At 40.0% G+C, this 21,327-nt stretch overlaps 1 protein-coding gene across 3 annotated transcripts in view; it reads right to left on the reverse strand.

Annotated features, from left to right (window-relative positions):
* Positions 1 to 21,327, reverse strand: part of SNRK (SNF related kinase) — an 85,780-nt gene that overhangs the window by 50,571 nt on the left and 13,882 nt on the right. For all 3 annotated transcript variants that reach the window (XM_008171581.4, XM_042840604.2, XM_042840603.2), the window contains exon 3: positions 16,168 to 16,861. In XM_008171581.4, coding sequence (XP_008169803.2) covers positions 16,168 to 16,756 — 589 coding nt within the window. In that variant the 5' untranslated portion in view covers positions 16,757 to 16,861. The remainder of the gene's footprint in view (positions 1 to 16,167; positions 16,862 to 21,327) is intronic.

The following is a 21,327-nucleotide window of genomic DNA, read 5'->3' on the forward strand; positions in this document are numbered from 1 at the left end:
AATCAGAAGGGAGACTGGTGTGCTGGGAAAGGCTGCCTGAAACACAACTCAGCCCCAGGAAGGAAGGATGTAGGGCCCCAGAATCAAGAGGACAAAATGTGAGAGTCCAAGGACCAAGAGAGGCTCCATGGAATAGGGCTGGAATCTGGATACTAATGAGCTTAGAAAGGCTTGATTCATAGCACAGCTCCAGGAAAGAGCCCTATAGAATTCCTTAACCAACAGGAAGGAGTTGTGAGACCAAGACAGAAGGAGATGTGGAAAAGACTTTCCAGACAGGCCAGAGTGCAGGGCAACTGCACACAACTCCATGGTTCAGAGGGAACAGGAAGAGAACTGGGAACAAGGCTTACTTGGAACGGAAACTGTTCAATGCCCAGGTAAAACTCCCCACTTCCAGACAAGGCTCTCCACCTCTCTAACCCTCCCTTCACCCCAGCCACAATCCTTACCCTCCATCTAACCTTTCTGGAGCTGGGAAGGAAACTCTTTTCCTGTCCTGTGAAACTTCTCGTAATTTCAGAAATTCCCAATCTGCATCAGGATGCAATTGAGACCTTTTGAAATTTTTCACAACAAAACAGCAATAGAATGAGAGAGATCCACCCACCCCACAATCGCCAATAGTTTGGTTGTCAGGGCACCCATCTGAATAAGGCAGATCAAGGCCTTGAATTTGGGTCTGGCCCACATTCCAGGTGAATGCCCTTACCACTAGGCTTTTCTGGCATTAGTCTCTCTACTTCAACCAAAAATTTCATCCTCCACCTGAGAAAACTTTCCTGATGAAAGTTTCATCAAAGCCAGTAGGTTTCTGCAAAAATATGAGTGAGTCAGAATTTTCCAACAAAAATGTGTTTTATCAAAAGATCCCTGACCAGCTTTAAACCTCATGTCCTCTAGCTCTTCTACCTGAACTCCCCCAACCAAACTCCCATCCCATCTAATTTCTCCCAAGTAGATTTCCACCAGCCAAATTTGAATGCTTGTTTTACTATGAGTCTGTAAATACATAAGGGTATTAAGGCATAAAATAAATGTGCACAATGAAATTTGCATGTGGTACTTCAAACATCAATTTTTTTTTAACAAGCTGGTACATGAACCACTCAAGTTTGGGAACTGCTGTTCTAAGCACTTTAGACCTTTTAGTTTCAGCTGAAAGTTGTTTATTCCTTATATAAATCTAAATCAGTTACTATATCAGGCCTTGGCCAGTAAAAATAACCAGATAGTTAGTGCTAGAAAGATCAGCCAGAATTGGACACAGGGGTTGGCAACAATGTTCCCTCTAATTTTTCCGATCCATGTGCAGAATTAATTTTGCTATGTGCACCAATATGGAGATGATGTGTGGCGGGGGTGGGGCCGAGAGGTTTGGAGTGTGGGAGGGGGCTCAGGGCTGGGGCAGAGGGTTGGGGTACGGGGGGTGAGGACTCTGGCTGGGGGTGGAGCCAGGATGAGGGTTTCAGGGTGCAGGAGGGGGCTCAGGGATGGAGCAGAGGATTGGGGTGCAGGGTGCGAGGGCTCCGACTGGGGGTGCAGGCTCTGGGGTGGGGCCGGGGAGAGAGGACTCTCCCCACCCCGCTCCCTGCCGCAGCAGCTCCAGGGCTGGGGCCGGGGGAGAGGCACCTCTCCCCACCACAGCAGCTCCAGGGCTGGGGGAGTTAAGTGAATGGCCCTTGGTGGCATACTGCACGGCTGCACAGGCGCGCATCTTAGCGCAGCTGTTGAAAACTTATGAGAATGTGTGGGGGCATGGCTGACCGTATTTATAAGGAGTGTAAACAGGCAAATCTTTTTCACACCAAGCGTTGCAAAAGAGAATGAAAAGAAAGGATAGATTTTGGTGCACGTTCAACTGCCCTTAAGGTGTCTGATCAGCCAAAATTTCATGTTTTTTTTTCTTTAAAGAAGCAGGATTAGACCCTAGCATCCCAATCAGTAGAAAGTAAGAGCTTTCTAACTGAACAGAACAGTAAAAAAATACAGAAAATCTAATATGTGGACAAATGCTGATTAATTTTGAGAACTGAAATATACAAATACTGCTTGGTATATGCTTTTTGTAAGTAAGTTTATTCTTCAGAGTAAAATGAAAGCACATTTGCATCATGCCGTGTTCAAAGTTGTTAAAATACATTCCTTTAAAAAGAAGTTGTATTCCTGGCAGGAAGTATCTGTTAGACTTTTTGAACTTCAAGACAATATACTGTAACCCTTTTGTTAATAGTAACAGTAATAGCAGCCATTGTATGCATTGGAAATATTTTTTCTACTATAACATACACACACAGATAGGATCTCTGAATACTCAGACTTCACATGTGCTGACTTATGACTTATGGGAAGAGGACCAAATTAGTTCAAATGTCATCTTGTTTAACATCACCATTTAAACAACTTCTAATACTACTGTTTTTACAAATACACAAATCTTTAGATGGCTGGAATTTTCTTTGTTTAAAAATGCTTCAAACACGCACACACCAAAACATCAATATAATTCAGAGACAGTCTCATGTTTAACTCAGCTGTTTATTTTAGTCCCTGTAAAAAGGCAGGGGTTTAATTTTTTTTTTCCAGCAGATGGAAAGAGTTAGGTATGTTCTCTACTCTAACACACTTTCAAAAGGCACCAGTTGCAAGGTTTTCTCCTTTTTTAAAAAGCTACAATTAAAACAATCACTATTAGTTGGATCAGTTCCACCTTTATAAGCAGCTCCTGCTTTTGGTACAAACTGACAAACATTACTTGTCTTTGGTAAAACATAAATAAATAAAAATTTAAATTGCCATCAAAGAGCCTATATTAAACTATTAGCTTAAAGACAGGGGGAAGTATAGTTCATGTTTTTACTCAAGCACTTTTGACTCATAATCCAATGACACCTATTGCTCACATTCCATAAGAGGCATTTTTACAGAAGACTATCAACAAAAATAACTTACTCAAGGGACTTGCCTGCCCTTTTTTTCCCCCATTTAATTCCCAAGCTGTTTGCATTGCAAGACTAAGGTGGTGTTATTTGTTTGTTTCTATTCATGATGTAGTTCTGCAGTTGAAGCTACGCTGTTTTGATAGATTTTTATTGCCCAGGCACACAATGCTGAGTTTATTAATAATTCAATAATTTGAAAAGGTGCAAATTTTCACTTTATATGACTTTCCAGCTATTCTTATTATTCCAGTACACAAATTAATTTTTCTATTAATATAAATTTTTAAACTAAAATTGGGAGCAGTTTTGCCTTGGAAAAGAGTAGATCCCCAGGCATATTGGGCTGACATAACAAAAGACGTCATGTTACATGAAAAGCTTTGAGCAAACATTTCATTTTGGCTTTTTTTCTTAAGAAATAAACATATGTAGCAGATGTTAGTTATTTGAAAGATTCAGATAAGCTTGTTCATAGCAATCATAAGGCAACTTGAAAATTTGTTTGACTTTGTGACAAATATGAGAAGTACTCTTTTCTAAAAACTTAGCATATGGAACAATAATCCTTGAATGTTTGTTTTTGTGATTCTCAACTGCACAACTTTAAACATACTGAAGGATTAAACAAAGACATTTAAGATTTCTAAATACGAGTATTCGAATTATAAGCACTATAATACTATCAGACATACATATGCAAAATTTTGTCAGCAGTCTTACATAAATAATAAGAATGTATGTTTGCAAGAGACAACTTCATCTGGTATTCTCAGTAAGGAATCACTGCTCCACAATAGAGGATGTATTGTGCTCTTGGAAGAACTCCTTTTTAGTACAAGATAAGCAAGAGGAATGGACTGCCTTGGTGTACTGGCTAAATTTAACTTTGGTAATTAAACAAGGCTTTAAAAAGTTTCCTCTGGCGTTTCACTTGAATAAGTTATTCTTCACTTCCCCTGGAGATGATGGCTGAATTTAATGGTGTATGGACTGATCTCTATATACATTTTTTAGTGATTTAAGTTGAGTAAAAGATACTGTATACACTATTAGCTGTTGCCTTAATGGCTCAAGCTGTTAAAGACTGTATAAAGAGCATTGTTAGATCAATAAAGAAGGTTCTGATAAAGCAGCATGAAAGAGGAGAGTTTTCTGTATTAAGGTGAAATTTAGGTTCCCCCTTCACTCAGACCACCAATTCCATTACTTGTTTATGTACTGAAACTGGTTAAATCTTGATTGTAAAAAAAATATATATATATTCTATACCAATACTGCCCATGATTTTTTTTTAAACATACTACATGTACATTATTTCAAAATTGAGACAAAAGCAACGAATGTTTAAAAAGTGCATAATAGCTACTTTTTCTAACAATCACTAAAATCTTCTAAAAATTCAAAATATTCTTATTTTTCATCTGATCATTTATTATTACTACTTCCCATCAGTTTTAGTCAAGCACTGAAATTTACCTTACACTGACTAGTCAGGTTTCAGAGTGGTAGCCATGTTAGTCTGTATCAGCAAAAACAAGGAGTCCTTGGGGCACCTTAGAGACTAAGGTGGCCCACAAAAGCTTATGCCCAAATAAATGTGTTAGTCTCTAAGGTGCCACAAGGACTCCTCACTGTTTTTACTGATTAGTCAGACTCTCATTATAAAAGTAAGTCTCCAAATGTATAGCAATAAAGGAGCTTTTAGAGAGAGAAAAAAAATCAGACCTGGCTTTTAAAGACATTTAACTGTCTAATTTGCACAGCAAAGAATACTATCCACGATAGCTTTTATTTTAGCAAGGTGTCACTTTAATGTCATTTTGAGTTTGTTAAAATCCAAAATGCTGGGTGTCAAGTATTCAACACAGCAAAGTTTACAAATATTCTATGAGAACATATTTTAAAATTGAATTTTAATAAAAGGTCTTTATAACTAGAAGAATAACTGCCATGTCAAGATTTATCCACTACTAATTTACAAGGGACTGTTAACAGTACCTAATATTCAGACTATGGGGCCTATAAACAGACACACACAAGAGTTACTGTTAAAATACAGCATGCATTCATTAATGTACTGTATTGATCACTAAACTTTCAACCTTAACTTTTACATTTCCTGCATTTAAATTCATAAACTTATCAAAAATCATGATGTATTTTAAAGTCCTCCTTTTAAAAAACCCAAAGAAATCCTGAGTTATTAGACTAGAGGAGCTTATAGAGCACCTGCTTGGCCACGTTGACTTTATGAAGTCCACTTGGGGCCATTCTCTTGGTGTCTGCTGTGAAGGGAGACTGCAACAAAATCCATTTCTGCAGTGATGTTTACAAAAATGTTTCTATTATTTATTTATATTGCAGTAGCACCTAAAGGCCAGTATTCCATTAGGTTGGGAACTGTAAAGACAACAGAAAGACAATCCCTGCAGAGAGCTACCATCTGAGTTTCAGATGAGAGAATAGGTAGATATGACAAGTTTCTACGTTCAAAAACTTTATAGAACAGCAGTTATAAAGCCAAATTTGTATACATATATACTGTAGCAACAATGCAAAATAGTATCGTAGTTCCCATTGTCATCAGAAGTTATTACAGTACATGCAGTGCTTAGCAATCACATATTTTTAACTTTGTTTAAAAAAAAAAAAAAAAACACCAGAACTTAGCCATCAGTAAGAACGACATAAAAAATGGTTACTACCCTGTTCAGTAACTGTTGCCCTTAGAGATATGCTGGACATCCATTCCACTGCAAGTATGTGCATGCCCACTGCTCTGAAGCCAGAAACCTTTCTCCCCACAGCAGTGCCCATTGAGGTGGCACATGCACCTTCTGCACGCTCGTGCTATCTTACCAGAGACCAATAAGTTAGACTCCAATATGGTGTGGAAGGAAGGAGGGTCATGGAATGGACATGTGCAACACATCTTGAAGAACAATAGTTACAGAACAGGTTAACAACAATTTTTTCTTCAAGTGATTGCATGTGTCCAATCCACTTCAGGTGACTCACAAGAAGTTTGGCAAGGAGGGTTTCAGAGTCTACCTGAACAAGGAATGCAACACAACTCACCCAAATCTGGCATCATCTCTTGATACTCGGGAAATAGCATGTGGCCCTTACTCTTGTTGTCTAAAATGTTTGGGTAAGGATCATGACTGGCATTGGCTTGTTTAAAGCCTAGGGACTTAGTGTTGTTAATGCTCGGTACTGAGGCATGCCTAAGTGCAAGTCCAAAATCAAACAAAAATAAAAGTAACAAGTACCACTATCTAAACTAACACTAAACAACTAATTTAACTATTTATAAAGTTTTATGGAATTCACTCAGAGAAAAACTGGAAGGCTTGTGCAAGGAAGCATATGTGCTCCAACTACCAACCACAAGCGGTGAGAAGAAACTGAGGGAGTATCAGGGTGGTTCCACTCCTTTATACCACCACCTAACAGCATGAGCTTGCAGTGATCACGTGGGCCGGCACAACAGATACCACTGTGGGGAAAAATCTGGCTTCAATGCACAGGGTGCAAACATACCTGAAGTGGAATAGACATGTGCAACACTCAAAGAAAAACTTGACATTTTTTAAACTAAAGTTCTAGCATTTGCATTGTGTGCAAAATGGTCTTAAACTTCACATACATTGGCAAGGAACTTTCAGTCACCTTTCCATGACTCAGCAACTGCATAGATTTTGCAAACATGAAAAACATGAAAAGTTTTAGCCCAAGAGAAGTTTTCAGAAAGTTATGAGCAAGTAAAAATCCTGATGTAACCCTACAGAAGGTCTGACCAGTGCTCACTATTCTTCTAGCTATTTGCAACCTCAGACACCAAAGGGAATGTTATTGGATTCACAGAATCAATACCTTAACAACCTTAACTTGAAAAGATGTTGATATCTCTAGGGATCAGTGTATGCGCTTTAAAAGAAAGGGGGAAAAAAGCCATTACTCAAACTGAGTGTTTCAATTGTTAAGTTATTATAAAGTAGTGATCCAGAGATTATTCTCCACTGGGCTAGTTGATTCAGTTTACTTATGCAAGCCAAAATTACTTTTGCACTATTAAATATCTAATAAACATTTTATGAAATGCACAGCTTATTTTACATACAAGGACAACCTATTTCTACTCAAGAAGAACACTTTGTTCTTGGCGGTGGGAAACTGCACCAAGTATATAATTTTTTCTTTTATTTACTAATTAGTCCCAGCATTGCTTATAAAATATAGTCAAGTCCTTATATATTCTGCAGCAAAGTCTACATAAATTACTGCTAAATTTGACAGCAACTTCAAGTAAATTCAAAGAGAAAGGATTTATACTGAATGAAGTATGAAGACAAATACTACCCCCACTTCATTTTCTCTTCTATTTTATAAACTTTACATTCATTTATACTGCCCCCCAATTTCACTGCAGATTCTGAAATGAGAACTCAGTCGCACTGTGTAAATTAAAGGGGTGGAGGAAATTGAAAGTTTTGGCAGCTAAGTAGGCAACAGTTTAAACTTCTGACATCCAGGAAGGCAAGCAATGAGGTTTGGATTTTCAGCATCAAGGAAACAGTTTAGGCTTTGGGCAATGGGGTGGAGTGCAGCTCCTCTTTCAACCCCATCATGGACAGGGGCAGAGGTGACTTGAAATCCAGGGAGGAGGCTGAACTATTAATACTCCACTGTCCTTAGTCACCACCATTTGAACTTTCTGCTACACTGATTAGCAGTGAAATAATTAGATATTGATTGCCATTGCATGGGAGCAGTTCACGCTGCTCTGCTATTGTTTCAGGCTACAAGCAGACTCAGGAAGATAAGATTGCATTATTTTACATTCAGTTCTCTTTACATCTATAAAGGCTATACATTTTTGTTTTTTAGAAAAATAATCTTTTACCAATTCTGTGGTAAATTCTATGGTCACAATACACAGGACGCTGGCCTCATGAAAGTTTATCACCTGCAAAGGTCAAGAAAGTTCTCCCCATTCTCTCTCTCTCTCACACACACACACACACACACACACACACACACACACTTACAGCATTGCACAATTAGCCAGTTGTATTTTGTGGGTTTACACATTCCTTTGAAGCACAAGTTAATGGCCAGTGACAGAGACAAAATATTGGTCTATGCAATCCAGAAATCAGTATGGTAAAATCTACATTTTCTCTCAGGCAACCTAGACTCATTTGCCATACGGGAAAGATCGGTGACAGCACTCTCCATTGTAATGCACTATAAAATCTTTTTTAAAAGTGATGAAAACTGGGACACTAAATGTTTTGTTTTTTTTTTTTAATACAAAATTAGTAATCCTTCTGTAAGATTACATGCCCAGCAGCCCAGACAATTTAAATATAATTACTTATTGTCCGGCAAACTATCTGTTGACCTGCATTTAAAACTCCTGGGTCACTGACTGGCTGGTATATTAACCTGAGACTAAAAAATGAGAACTAGTTTCCTGCTCAAGTTTTTCTATAGACTTAGTTTTCTTCTGGCCACATCTTCTGCATGTCCTGCTCATTATTGTGTTGGATACCTGCTCTGGATCAGCTCAACCAGTTGCATATCATACTGCCCTTTAGGAATAGTGTGCATAGCTAGTTATATAGGCACTTATCTACAATGTACAAGTATAGGACTTAAGTGGTACAGTGGCATTTACAAGAAACAAGATGTGAGGTCTATTTTCATCTGAAGGTGGTCATTCAATGCACCTAACATTTTTAAGTGCAAGTCGGATCAGACCACCAATATAAGAATTAAAAAAAAAAAAAAAAAACCTGTATTTTAAAAGTTCCGCATTGTACTTCCGAGATGAGAAAAAAGAGTCTCTTGCAAAACATGGGGCAGGGAGAGGGGAATGGGGGCGGGGAATGGAGAAGAAAAGGGGATAGGGGAATCGCAGGAGGGAAGCAGGAGCCCGGCATGCAGCATCACCTCGACAGCAGCTGGCGCCTCCATTATGCAGGCCCATTGAACCTTGACAAGCCCTACCCTCTTACACCTGGACCCTCCGACAAGCCCCACACACCCAGACCCCACCCCGCTGATCCCCAACCAACTGCATCTGGAGCCCCATCCCATCAAGCTCCACTCCCCCAGCACCCGGACCCCCTCACTCAGCCCCCACACCTGTCAAGCCCCATCTCCCCACACCCAGACTGCCCCCAAGCCCAAACCACATTCACCTGGATCCCCAGCAGAGTCCCATTGCCCCTGCACCCGGAATCCCCCAACAAGCCTCTGCGTATCCAGATCTCCCACTGAGCCCCCCAAATCCAGACTGCCCCACACAGAAACCTCTCACCCCACCCCTGGATCCCACCACACTAAGCCCCATCAACACTTGGATCTGGGGTGTTTCTGGAGCAGGCCCAGCCCTTGCACTGTGTCAGAGGTGGTGGGGTTTCAGGGTGATCTCCCACTTCAATGCAGCCAGTGGCCTATGCTCCCCATTGCCATGCTGGAGCCACATTTATTTATTGACAAATAAAATTTGCATAATTTTGCAATATTTTGCACATAATTTTTATTTTTTTGGCGCAGAATTCCCACAGGAGTAATATCAGAAGTTAGGAAAGAGTTCTCTCACCCTTAATATGTTAGCCCGGATAGCTAGCATGATCCCGCCCTTCCAGTAGGAGGAAACAAGCAAATTAGCACTTCGAAGGCAATAACTATAATTAACATTTGACACCCTGGCAATCTCCAATTATTCCCATCTCCAGCAGGTAGGAGAAACTAGCCATCTCCAAAGTTTAGTTCTTAGACATTAGTGCTTTCTCATTGTTATTTTATTTTTCTTTAGTTAATTGCGTCTGCACTGCTACTTTTAAAGGTAAGGTCAGCATCTCATCCTTTAACTGCTGGTTCCCAGTTCCCATTAGATCATCTAGTCTGGGAGCATGTGTAATTCTGTGGGCAAGTTAATGATATAAAGGTAAGGGAGGTGTCATTTGATTCGTAAAAATTTATAATTTCAATGGCATCACCCTCTGCAGCGTGGCGGGCAGGGGAACTTGCTCCCCCTCAACCTCAGGTCCTCCAGTTGGTGGAAATGCTGATAGTACGATGTCATTGGAAATGGGTCAAGTTGGATATCATTCGAAAGCCCATTCTCCCACAATCACAATGGTACCAAACAAAACAAACCTAGAACAATTTTGTAGATATATATTTGAGAATGTTTACATATCAACTTTTAATTATACTTTAACACAGGCATGTCAAATACGCAGCTTTCACAAAATTAAATTGTGGTCCTTGATTGACAGTACTGTGTTATCAATTAATGCTCAGAACGCGATCCATGAACTTTTTAATGTTACAGATTACTATAAATGGAAGGTGTGCTTCAAGTTGATTTGCCTCATGAGCAAAAAAGCAGCAGCTCACGGATATTGATTATCAGCTTTAAGATGTAAAAAGAGTTGTAATGCGTGATTAAGACATCACTATCCAGGTAGTAATTAGTTGAATACATCTGCAAATGGTATACACAGTTACATAACATACATTAAATAACAATTAATTACGATTACCAAGTAATTTATTCGAAAATCCTTGGGTTTTTTGGTCTTGAGCATTTTTAGGCATCAGTGGGGAGACGAACAGTACCAACTAGTTGCTGAATCTTTGGAGAATACCATCATGGAAGACCTGGTTAAACACAACACTTGGTGGCACCTTACATGATATAAGAAGTACACCCATAAACTGCATTTGGCAAGGTTGGAGAGGAAGTACATCAAGCATCAGGAAAGAGTTGAAAGTGCTAGGACAAGTGCAAACTGTGGTGAGACTCACCTTATAGTAGGTCCCATGGCATGCATTTCGAGAAGAACCCTACCTTTCTGCGGTAACCCAGAAACCCAACAGCATTCATTAAACATGGTTTCAACGGGTGAGAAACTGTATGAAGCAGTCACTCTTAGCAAGAACATTGCATGGAAACTAAAATGTGTGCAACTGACCCAAAAGACACCCACACATACCACATTGCATAATTCTGAGTGCTACACCATGAACATATGTAATGTGATGCATCAAAAGGTAGAAATAACAGAAACAAATACTGACTTTACTACTGCAAACTGTGAGACTCAGCTGGAGTTCAAAAATTCTCGCAGAGGCTCTAAAGGAGTGGCAATGACTGACATAGAGGCTAAATACGTAGAAATATGTGCTTTGATCAGGATTGAAGAGGAACAAATGCTTAGCAGAAAGGCACTTAAAGTACTTATTGAAGATGAACTCTGGGATATGGATGTAGTTTATACAACTTTCTCACAAGTAACCAAGCACCATCTAGACTCATTAAGTAGTGTTAAATGCCGGGGTCGCGGGGTGATTTTATAGATACAGGATGAGCTTACTTGCATCAGCAACCCATGCGCTTACGACAGACTGGAACTCATTAATATCATGATGAAAGCAGTCTTCAGTGATGAGATAGCTAAAGATGTCAGTCAAATGAATACTTTGGACTATGATTTGTATGAAGCCTTCAAAACCCAAAGAATTATCTATAGCTCCATCATTCTATGGGCTCCAATTCAGAAGAACAGGCAAAAGCTGTGCTTGAATGCAAAGAATGTCAGAGTGAAGGTGGCAGGGACCATTATAGGGCTGACCACAAACAGGTCATTGTTGGCTCATCTCCTGGTATTATCCAGATTTCAGCATGATGTTGAGCAACATGAGACTCTGGGAAACTTCGAGTTATCTGTGACACCAGGATTGACATTTGAATGTGACAAAACATATGTTGCATGCATATATGACAGGCGAAAAGCAAACTAATGTACATCTTACATGGTCTTCCTAAGCCAGCACTTACTGACAACGTGACCAGTACCTTGTGCTAGCAGAGGACTTTCACCTTAGCAATCATCGATGGTATAGCTGAGATACAAGCTCTCAACACATCAGAAACTGCTGAGATTTGGCTGAACATTTCATTCTGAGGCTACAGAGAAAATACTAGGCCTACGACAAAGTCTACCTCATAGTTGACATGTATGCAGAGGATTCAATTAAAAATATTACCAGAAAGTAGTGACTCCATGGCTGTCCAATACAAAAATCACTGACTCCACAAACTTCTCCAATCTCACAATGAAGAAGCTACTGCCTCATATACCCACAAAGGATGAGTTAACTACACACCATGAAGGAAAAATGCTCCAGCATGCAAAGAATTATTCAAATAATTTCATCGTCACATGGCATAATGAAGCTGCTGCCTTGCAGTGGTCAGTGGAGTTTCCTCATAGTTCCCATAAGGAGGCTCATGCTAAAATTATTTCACATGCTATCAATGCCACAGAGAAAAGTGCAACTAAACTCCAGATTTTTTGCACAAGACAGATGTTCTAGTACTCTCTCTGAGATGCTACCCAAGACTTCTGCAAGATTCTGTTTTTGTGCCAGCTGCTGAGGAACAGAATTCCTGTATATCCCTCAGAGATGTGTTCCTATCACTGAAATTGTTAAAAGCCACCGTACTGCCAGGTTTCCACAACCTTTCAGCATGTGATACTACTGGAAAGTTGCCTGGAAAGACCAAAATTATCTTTCTGAAAGGCATTCAATTCTGCCTCTGAAGACTCTCCTCACTCTGAGGCTGCTTGGAACGGCTGAGACAGTCACTGATGAGGCCATAAATGCACTTGAGGCATTCATATACCAAGTTTACCATTTAAAAACCAACATTACGACACTGGCAGAGTTGGTGGATGTTTTCCAAGAAGCAGACAAAAGGAGAAAAATTACCATGGACAAGGGTGCATTTATAGCTGCTAATACGAGGGAAATTTATCGAGCAACAGAATGGCTCCAGGATGATCAAGCGCATCCAAAACTACCCTCTGCTATCGCACATGGATGGGTCTTGGAGGATGGACTAATCACACCAGCTATATGTGAAATACTATGCACTCCCAAATCAATCTTTCAGCGAATCAAACACTCGTGCAAAGACCAGATGCTCACTATCTTGCAAATGTTTGGCTGGCACCCTGTTTTGTATGGAGATGTGCAAGTGCGGCTTGGACAAGGATTGGCGTGACAACATGTCTAGCAGTGGTGCCCCAGACAGATGTCACTGATGACTGATGAATAAATGTTTTCAGTCCTACATGTCAAGGACAACTTCCCTAGGATTAGGCAAGATCAATGTCCTTTTAATGTAAGCAATGTATACCTGTGTGTTCAATTTTTAAACATTTTCTCCAATATATACCTACGTAACGATTCTAGGTTTGTCATGTTTGGTACCACTGTGATCATGGGAAAAGGGGTTGAATGATACCCAACTCAACCCATTTCCAAAGACATTGCATTATCAAAATTTCCACCAACGGGACGACCTAGAGCTGGAAGCGAGTCATCCTGCCACAGAAATTATGATACATTAGTACGAACCCAATGACTCTTTCCTTAACTTTCTATGACTAACTTGACCAGAGAATGAGATTTTATTACATTATGCTCCAAGACAAATCACAACAGTCACCATGTGAAAGACAAATTTACTCATCTGTACACAGTAACTGGAGCTTAAGGTGTGTTATCTATATCAGTGGTTCTCAAACTTTTTTGGACCAGGACCCATTTGTAAACATTGATGGCCAGTTCCAACCCAGTAATAGCTTAAGTAGAAAACAAACAAGTATTTTAGCCCCAAAATACTTATTACCTAATACATGTAATAAAACAAAAACAAACAATCATAACAAGCCACAGCCAGTAGCAGCGCAGATGTAAGGGTAGCAGTATCATCAGTATGCACAGCATTAACATACAGTGAAGCACAAGCAGCATCTATTTTTTAAAAGTTGTAGCAAAATATGATCTATTTTTAAATTTGTTCGCAACTCTTTCATACATTCTTGCGACCCACTTTTGAGTTTCCACCCATGTGTTGAGAAACACTGGTCCATATATAGATTTTCTACTATTGGTGCACATGTGTCCCACACACTCAAGATTGGAGTCTTTGGCCAGTAGTGCCCTTTCGGTCCACATGTGCGGCAAATGCCCCCTTGGTCACAGAGGGCAGTGCAGGGCCAATCCCAGAATCCAATTTACACCTGGATCCTCTGGCAAAGGGAAAGGAGGTCAGGTTGTGTTGCCCATATATATATTACACATCTCAAAGAATTCTAGTTACTGTGCAAGTAAAGCAACTCTTTGAGTGCTTGTCTATATACATATTCCATTCTTGGTGACTCCCAAGCAGTAACCCGAACTAAGGTGGTGGGTGCTTAAAAAGTCTTATCTAGACTCTAAACATCCCTGCCAAAAGCAACATCTGTTCTGAAGGTATGTATGGAATCCCAGGTGGATGCTTTACAAATGTCCATTATGGGACTACTTCTCAAGGAAGCAGCGGAAGTTGCTTGCATTCTAGTGGAATGAGTTCTAATATTAACTGGTGAATCTACTGTTGCTAGTTCACAGCAAAATCCAATAACCCATTTAGATAATGTTTGGAAGTAAACAGTATGGTCTTTCATCCTCTCTGCAAAGGACAATTGCCTTAGGGAGGCCCGGAAGGATTTTGTTTTCTGTAAGTAAAAAGCTACAGCCCTATGATCATTAAGGGTATGTCGTTTAGAGTTCCTGTGATTAGACTGAGGTCTGAGGAAAATGTAGGTAGGTAAGACAGTCTGATTTAAAACAGAAGTCTGACAATATTTTCAGTAAGAAATTAGGATGTGGCCTAAGAAAAACCAGTTCAGAATGGAAAACAGGATAGATGGAGTATGCCTTGAGTTCACCTCTCCCCAATCCTCTTAACTGATGTGATTGCTAGTAGGAAGCTTTTCATAGATAGATATAGAAGAGAATTTACAATGGGCTCAAACAGGGGTCTCATGAGGCCCCCCAGTGCTACATTAAGAATCCATGTGGGGATTGCCTTCCCTTATAAGTAGAAAAACCCTTAAACCCCTGAGGAATCTGAACATTGTAGGATGGGAAAAAAACAGAATACCCCTGTAGATGAATGGTAAGTGTTAATAGCTGAAAGATGCACCCTGACAGTGCTAAGTGAAAAAGAGTTCTTTAGAGAGAGCAGATAATCTAACATTGCAGGAACGTACATCTCAGGAGGCTGTCAGAGATGAAGTTCACACCAAGCCAAAAATCTTCTCCACTTAGTAAGTTTGTCTGAGGGAGTCTATCCTATTATTTGTTATAATGTTCTGTACATCAGTTGATCATAACCTCTATTTCAGGTTGTGTGCATTTAAGGGGAAATGTGACTCCTCCAAACAATGAGATTTTGTGTGCCCATCATTAATGGGAACTGCTGCCTCACAATGGGGGCCAAAATTTAATCCCAGAGACTTTGACTGCAACATCTTTAAGCACTGGTACTGAAAGATCCCACTTGGGAATATGTACAAGTATTAAAGACTTCACAGAACTAAGTGAAACCTATCAAAGAGGTGGTGCCAACAGGCAACTAACTAAACCAAATTTACTGTACTAATATATACACTTTCTCTCTTAATAAGGAAAATTTAGATTTAGTGATCATGGACTCTGGGCGCACCGTGTCAAAGCCACAAGAAGTAAGAAGGAACTGAGTGGCAATACGTCCCATGCTGCATGCCCTTGGTGTGGGAGCACAAAGGCCCTCAGGCTGTATGGGAGCACTCAGACACTGCTGGCCAAAAGACTCGGATTTCAAGCAAATGCTCGCTAAGAATGGAATATACACGGGCAACCACTCAAAAGAAGAACTGCTCGTTCTCAAAGTTTACTTCTGTTTGTGAGGCAAGTGATTCTTGTGTGTTTAGATTTGGGGAGTTTTGTTTCATTTTTAATTTTACCTTTCTGTTCCCTATGAAAGGAGCTGGATTTTGTTTGAATCACTATATACCAGAAGGCATACTGCATACACCTTACTATTCATATTTTAATCCAGGGCATATATTGCATGGGTTTCCATTTTTATGAGCTTTAAGATAAAAATAAAAGATTTAACAAGCAGTTTGAAAGTTCTTCTTAAATAGGCTAAATATTGTCTCCTTCAGATAAAGCTATTGTAACCTTGACTCAGTGATCTGACCTTTACTATACGACTTCTTGTCTTCCAAGGATGGCATTATTTTGGAAGGGAAAACATCTAACTGGTAAAATGCTGAGGTACATAAGTTAATATTACTAGTCAAATTTAAGAATCGTGACTTACCCACTGCTGGTGCATCATACTCATCCCCAAGTAGAATTTCAGGAGCAGAATATGCTAGAGATCCGCAACTGGTAGTGAGCTTCTTTCCAGGCTGAAATTTGTTGCTGAAGCCAAAGTCAGTCAATTTCACAAGTCCTTGTTTTTCAAAGAAGACAACATTTTCTGGTTTTAAGTCTCTGTGAACTACATGTAGTTTATGGCAATAAGATATAGCATGAACTATCTGAGCAAAGTATTTCTTAGCCAGGTCCTCATTAAGTCCCTCTTCATGTTTCATGATGTAATCAAACATATCTCCTCCATCACCAAGCTCCAAGATAAGGTAAAGTTTGGTCTGGGTGTCAATCACTTCATACAGACGAACAATATTAGGATGCTGCACTAGTTTCATGCATCTAACTTCTTGGAAAAGATGCCCAGTGGCCAGAGTGTCCAGTTTGGTCTTGTCAATTACTTTCACTGCTACTTTTTCACCTGTAAAGACATGCCGGGCAAGTTTGACCACAGCAAAGTGGCCTCTGCCCAAGGTTTTATCCAAATCATATAGTCCAGCAATTTTTCCATCATACCCTCGTTTGAAGCCTGCCATACTGTTCCTGAAGAAGGACTAATGTTTAAACTGTTTGGAATTGGGATCTTCTCATATAAGCATATTTGTTCCAAATAAGTAATCCATTTTCACTGCCAAACGTATCTAAAACATAGAAAGAGAAACAAGATTACATATATTCACTTGCTCCTTAGTGTAAGCCATTCAAAAATAATTGCAATGTGGGCTTTACAGAGTACTTCAGCAGGTGAGTTCTTCAAAAAGTATGTTTTGCCAAGACCCTAACTAAAGCAATGCACTGCTGACCAGCACCGGTCAGAAAACCATGCTGTCAATGTGTTTGAAGAAAGTGAGTTTCAAAGGCACAATGAGATAAAGAGTAATGGAATTTCAAGAGAATTTTACTCGAAGGGCATTAGAGGAACCTCACGATACCCAAAAACTTCTCTCGAAAACTGGATACCCTTGATGTGCCTTGAATCTGGAAAATATAATGTGTGATTAACACTTCAAGGAAGCTGTAGTTTGGATAAATTAGTTCTTCCACATGACTACCGTATAAACATGGTCAATTATAGAAGCCCTTAAAAGCTGAAGTCTACATGTTCTTGTTAAAACAGGGGAGATAATCAAAAGAATTGAAAGTCATGCCAATAGAACTTCAGAGCACACAATAACTGTTATATGCCAAAAAATGAGGTGAAACACACACATTTCTTGGATCAATGTTCTACTGCAGTGACTTTGAAATATGTTGGGTAACAATTTCCCATTTATCACACCTCAGAATGAGGCACTAGATTTCATTTTCTACCTCATAAATTTAATGATCATTTACCAATAGAACAGCAACATACAAACTATAGCAATTAAAAAATTAAAAGGTTGTGATTAAGTGTTTGATATGTTTATGCACCATAAAAAGGACAATTATTTTTTTTAAATAATTTTTAATCTGACATTGTCACTTGGCTCTCAATTAAAACCTTGCAAGTGAAACAACCCACAGGACAAACTTGAAGCTCAAAAGTAGATGTGCCAACTCCATAGGTTAAAAAAAAATGTCTGCTCCCCTCTTTCCTTTAGTCACTGGATTTCAGGCACTTCACCCCAAATGTAACTCCAACAGCCAGTTCATTTCACTTTTAAAAACCAAGTGTCCAACTTTAGCGCCATTTAAGTCAATAAGAAAATTTTTTATTGCAATGAAAGTCCCTTTTGTATTTAAAAAGTTACTTAGAATTTCAAAAAATGTATTTGGATATTAAAAAGGGTACTACAAAAACATAGCCATGGGACTGTAAAAGAAACAGGGAAAGTCTTAAAAGGACACAGTCAATAAGGGGACGAAGAGTCTTCTAACCCAGAAAGTCTGCACTCAATTCCAGAACCCAACACCTCCCACTTCAAAGAACAATTAGCCTACTTCTCGAGAAAATCATTCACAGCACCAGGAATCAACACAAGAAACCCTCTATATCCAAATTCAGTCTATGCTCACAGACAAACAGGAAGTACTGCAAGAAAATGAAGCCATGAAGGAGGCTGCAACCCTAATCCATACCCTTGTCAGATAGTGAAAATATTGAGAAAGTCTCTGCCCCCTAACTGAGCTCATTAATACCTCCTCTAAAAAGAGACCTAACAGTCTTCCTGAACCACATCACAATCTGACTATTAGTTAAGAAATTACTATCCAGTATCTAGCTTTCTATTCTTGAGCAAAGTAACTGAGAAGCTTGCAGAGATCACCTCCAACTCCACCTAGATTCTGCCAATATTCTGAGCCCCATCTAATTAAGCTTCAGGGCTGGACATGGAACAGACAGATGGTGGCACTGATGAATGAGCTCTTCTTGACCAGAAAAAAGAAACATTTGTACTCCTATAAAAAATCCTGCTCCCCATTTCATATGTGGGCATGGTTAGCAGCTCTGGATCTGAGATGGCTTTCACTGCTCATCTCACATCAAACTCTAAATTGTGATGGGCATATGCTCCTCCACCTCAATAGCCTTCAGATGTGGATTCCTCCTCTCCCTTAATCTGTTCAACATCTATATGAAGCCATTAAGCACATCTATATGAAGACAGTAAACAGCACAACCAGCAACTGAATGAAGAACATAAGAACAGCCATACTGGGTCAGATCAAAGGTCCATCTAGCCCAGTATCCTGTCTTCCAACAGTGGCCAATGCCAGGTGCTCCAGAGGGAATGAACAGAACAGGTAATCATCAAGTGATCCATGCCCTGTCGCCCATTCCCAGCTTCTGGCAAACAGAGGCTAGGGACACCATCCATGCCCATCCTGGCCAATAGCCATTGATGGACCTATCCTCCATGAATTTATCTAGTTCTTTTTTGAACCCTGTTATAGTCTTGGCTTTCACAACATCCTCTGGCAAGGAGTTCCAAAGATTGACTGTGCTTTGTGTGGAAAAAAAATACTTCCTTTTGTTTGTTTTAAACCTGCTGCCTATTAATTTCATTTGGTGGCCCCTAGTTCTTGTGTTAAAGCAGCTATCGGAAGCTAAATCCTAGAAAGACTAAAGCTATGCTTACAAGAAGAATGAAGCATGGTAAAGAACTCACCACCACTGCTTGTGTATATGCAAATAGCCTATAGCCATAAAAAAATGTAATTTCTAAATACAGTTGACAAGAATTGCGTGCCTATCTAATTTGAACTTACCCACAGTGAACTTTTTATTCCTTCATGTCTAGGATTGAATCTGATTACCTTAAATTAAAAAAAAAAAAAGCTAAAATTGGTTCAGAACATAGCAGCCTAACTGCTCAGCAACACAGCCTGCCAAAGCACATTACCCCAGTGCTCCACTCTTTTTGCTGGCTTCCTATGAAATAGCAAAAGACTCAAGGTTTTGGTTATCCTCCCCCAAAGCCTCTATGCGACTGGCTCACATCATCTGACCACCTCACTCAGTGATCATCACCTCAAGCTACATTCCACTAGTAATGTCAAATTCTGGAATGTGCCTCGTGTGCCTGGGAAATACATTTCTTGGTGATTGGCCCATAAAACTAGATCTTTGTACTGCATGAGGTAAAGCTAACCTTGAGGTCAAAAATCCAAAATCCATTTTGACCTATCAACAACAACAAAAATCCAAAAAAGTCCATTCTCTGCACACTGGAGGAGAAAGAGAAGTTTATATATACACACATTAAACACACACACACACACACAGTTTAATTCTGTCAAATGCTCAGAACACAGAGATGGGGCATGGTAAAAACCTAGGCAGACAGTGAGATAAGACAAAAGTGAGACTTAAATCAACTATTACTACTGCATTTAAGATTACTATAACAAACACTGGGAAAAAATAGAGAAACTGACTATATTCCAAGGTTCTGAAAATGTACAAAGTGAACAAATAGGAAGAGAGATTTTCCCCTAATCTCTGTGCATCTCACTAACAGCAACAGAGAAAGAAAAGAGAATGATTTCCACAAAAACATTGGCAAAAGGGCTCAAGACCAAATGTAGTACCTGTAACTTTTCACTCTTGTAAAATCTGATTACAAGATGACAGTTTCTCTTTAAAACTTCAACCTGTCACAAAAAGCTTTTGATCAAAAGTCAGCTATGCCTTAGTTATTGAGAAATATTCAAAAGACAGCACAATCAATGGGACAAATGTTCACAAAAAGGGAAGAAAAAATAGGGTCAGAGCAAGGGGAAGATAAAAAATGGTTACTCACCTTCTTGGAACCGTTGTTCTTCAAGAGGTGTTGTTCATGTCCATTCCAATCAAGTGTGTGCGCGCGCGCGCTTGTGCACAATGGCTGGAAGATTTTTCCCTTAGCAGCATCCGTCGGGTCGGCTTGGGCACCTCTTGGAGTCACGCCCTCATGATGTCTAATGTATAGCCCTGCCGACCCGCCACCCCTTCAGTTCCTTCTTGCCGGCTACTCCGATAGAGGGGTAGGAGAGTGGGTATTGGAATGGACATGAACAACACATCTCGAAGAACAACAGTTCCGAGAAAGTGAGTAACGGTTTTTTCTTCTTCAAGTGCTTGTTCATGTCAATTCCAATCAGGAGACTCCAAGCAAATTTAGGAGGTAGGGTCGGAGCTGTCCACCGACTAGAGTACTGCTCTACCAAAGGCCGCATCATCTCTGGCCTACCTAGTAATTGCATAGTGTGTGGCGAAAGTGTGTATCGATGAGCACGTTGCTACCCTGAAAATTTCCTGCGTTGGGACTTGAGCCAGGAAAGCTGTTGATGAAGCTTGCACCCTTGTACAGTGCACCGTTATCGGGGGAGCTGGGATCCCTGCTAGATTGTAGCACTTGGTAATGCAGGCCACAATCCATGATGAAATGTGCTGTGTTGAAACAGGCTGGCCCTTCATCCTGTTCGCTACTGCGACAAAGAGTTGTACCGACTTCCTGAATGGTTTCATCCTTTCGATGTAAAAGGCCAGCACACTGCAGATGTCAAGAGTGTGGAGCCTCTGCTCCCTGCTACTCGCATGAGGCTTGGGGTAGAAAACCGGAAGGAAAATGTCCTGGTTGATGTGGAACTGCAATACCACCTTCGGGAGGAAGGCCGGATGGGGACTGAGCTAAATCTTGTC

The sequence above is a fragment of the Chrysemys picta genome, chromosome 2 (assembly GCF_011386835.1).
Source record: "Chrysemys picta bellii isolate R12L10 chromosome 2, ASM1138683v2, whole genome shotgun sequence".
NCBI lineage: Eukaryota > Metazoa > Chordata > Testudines > Emydidae > Chrysemys > Chrysemys picta.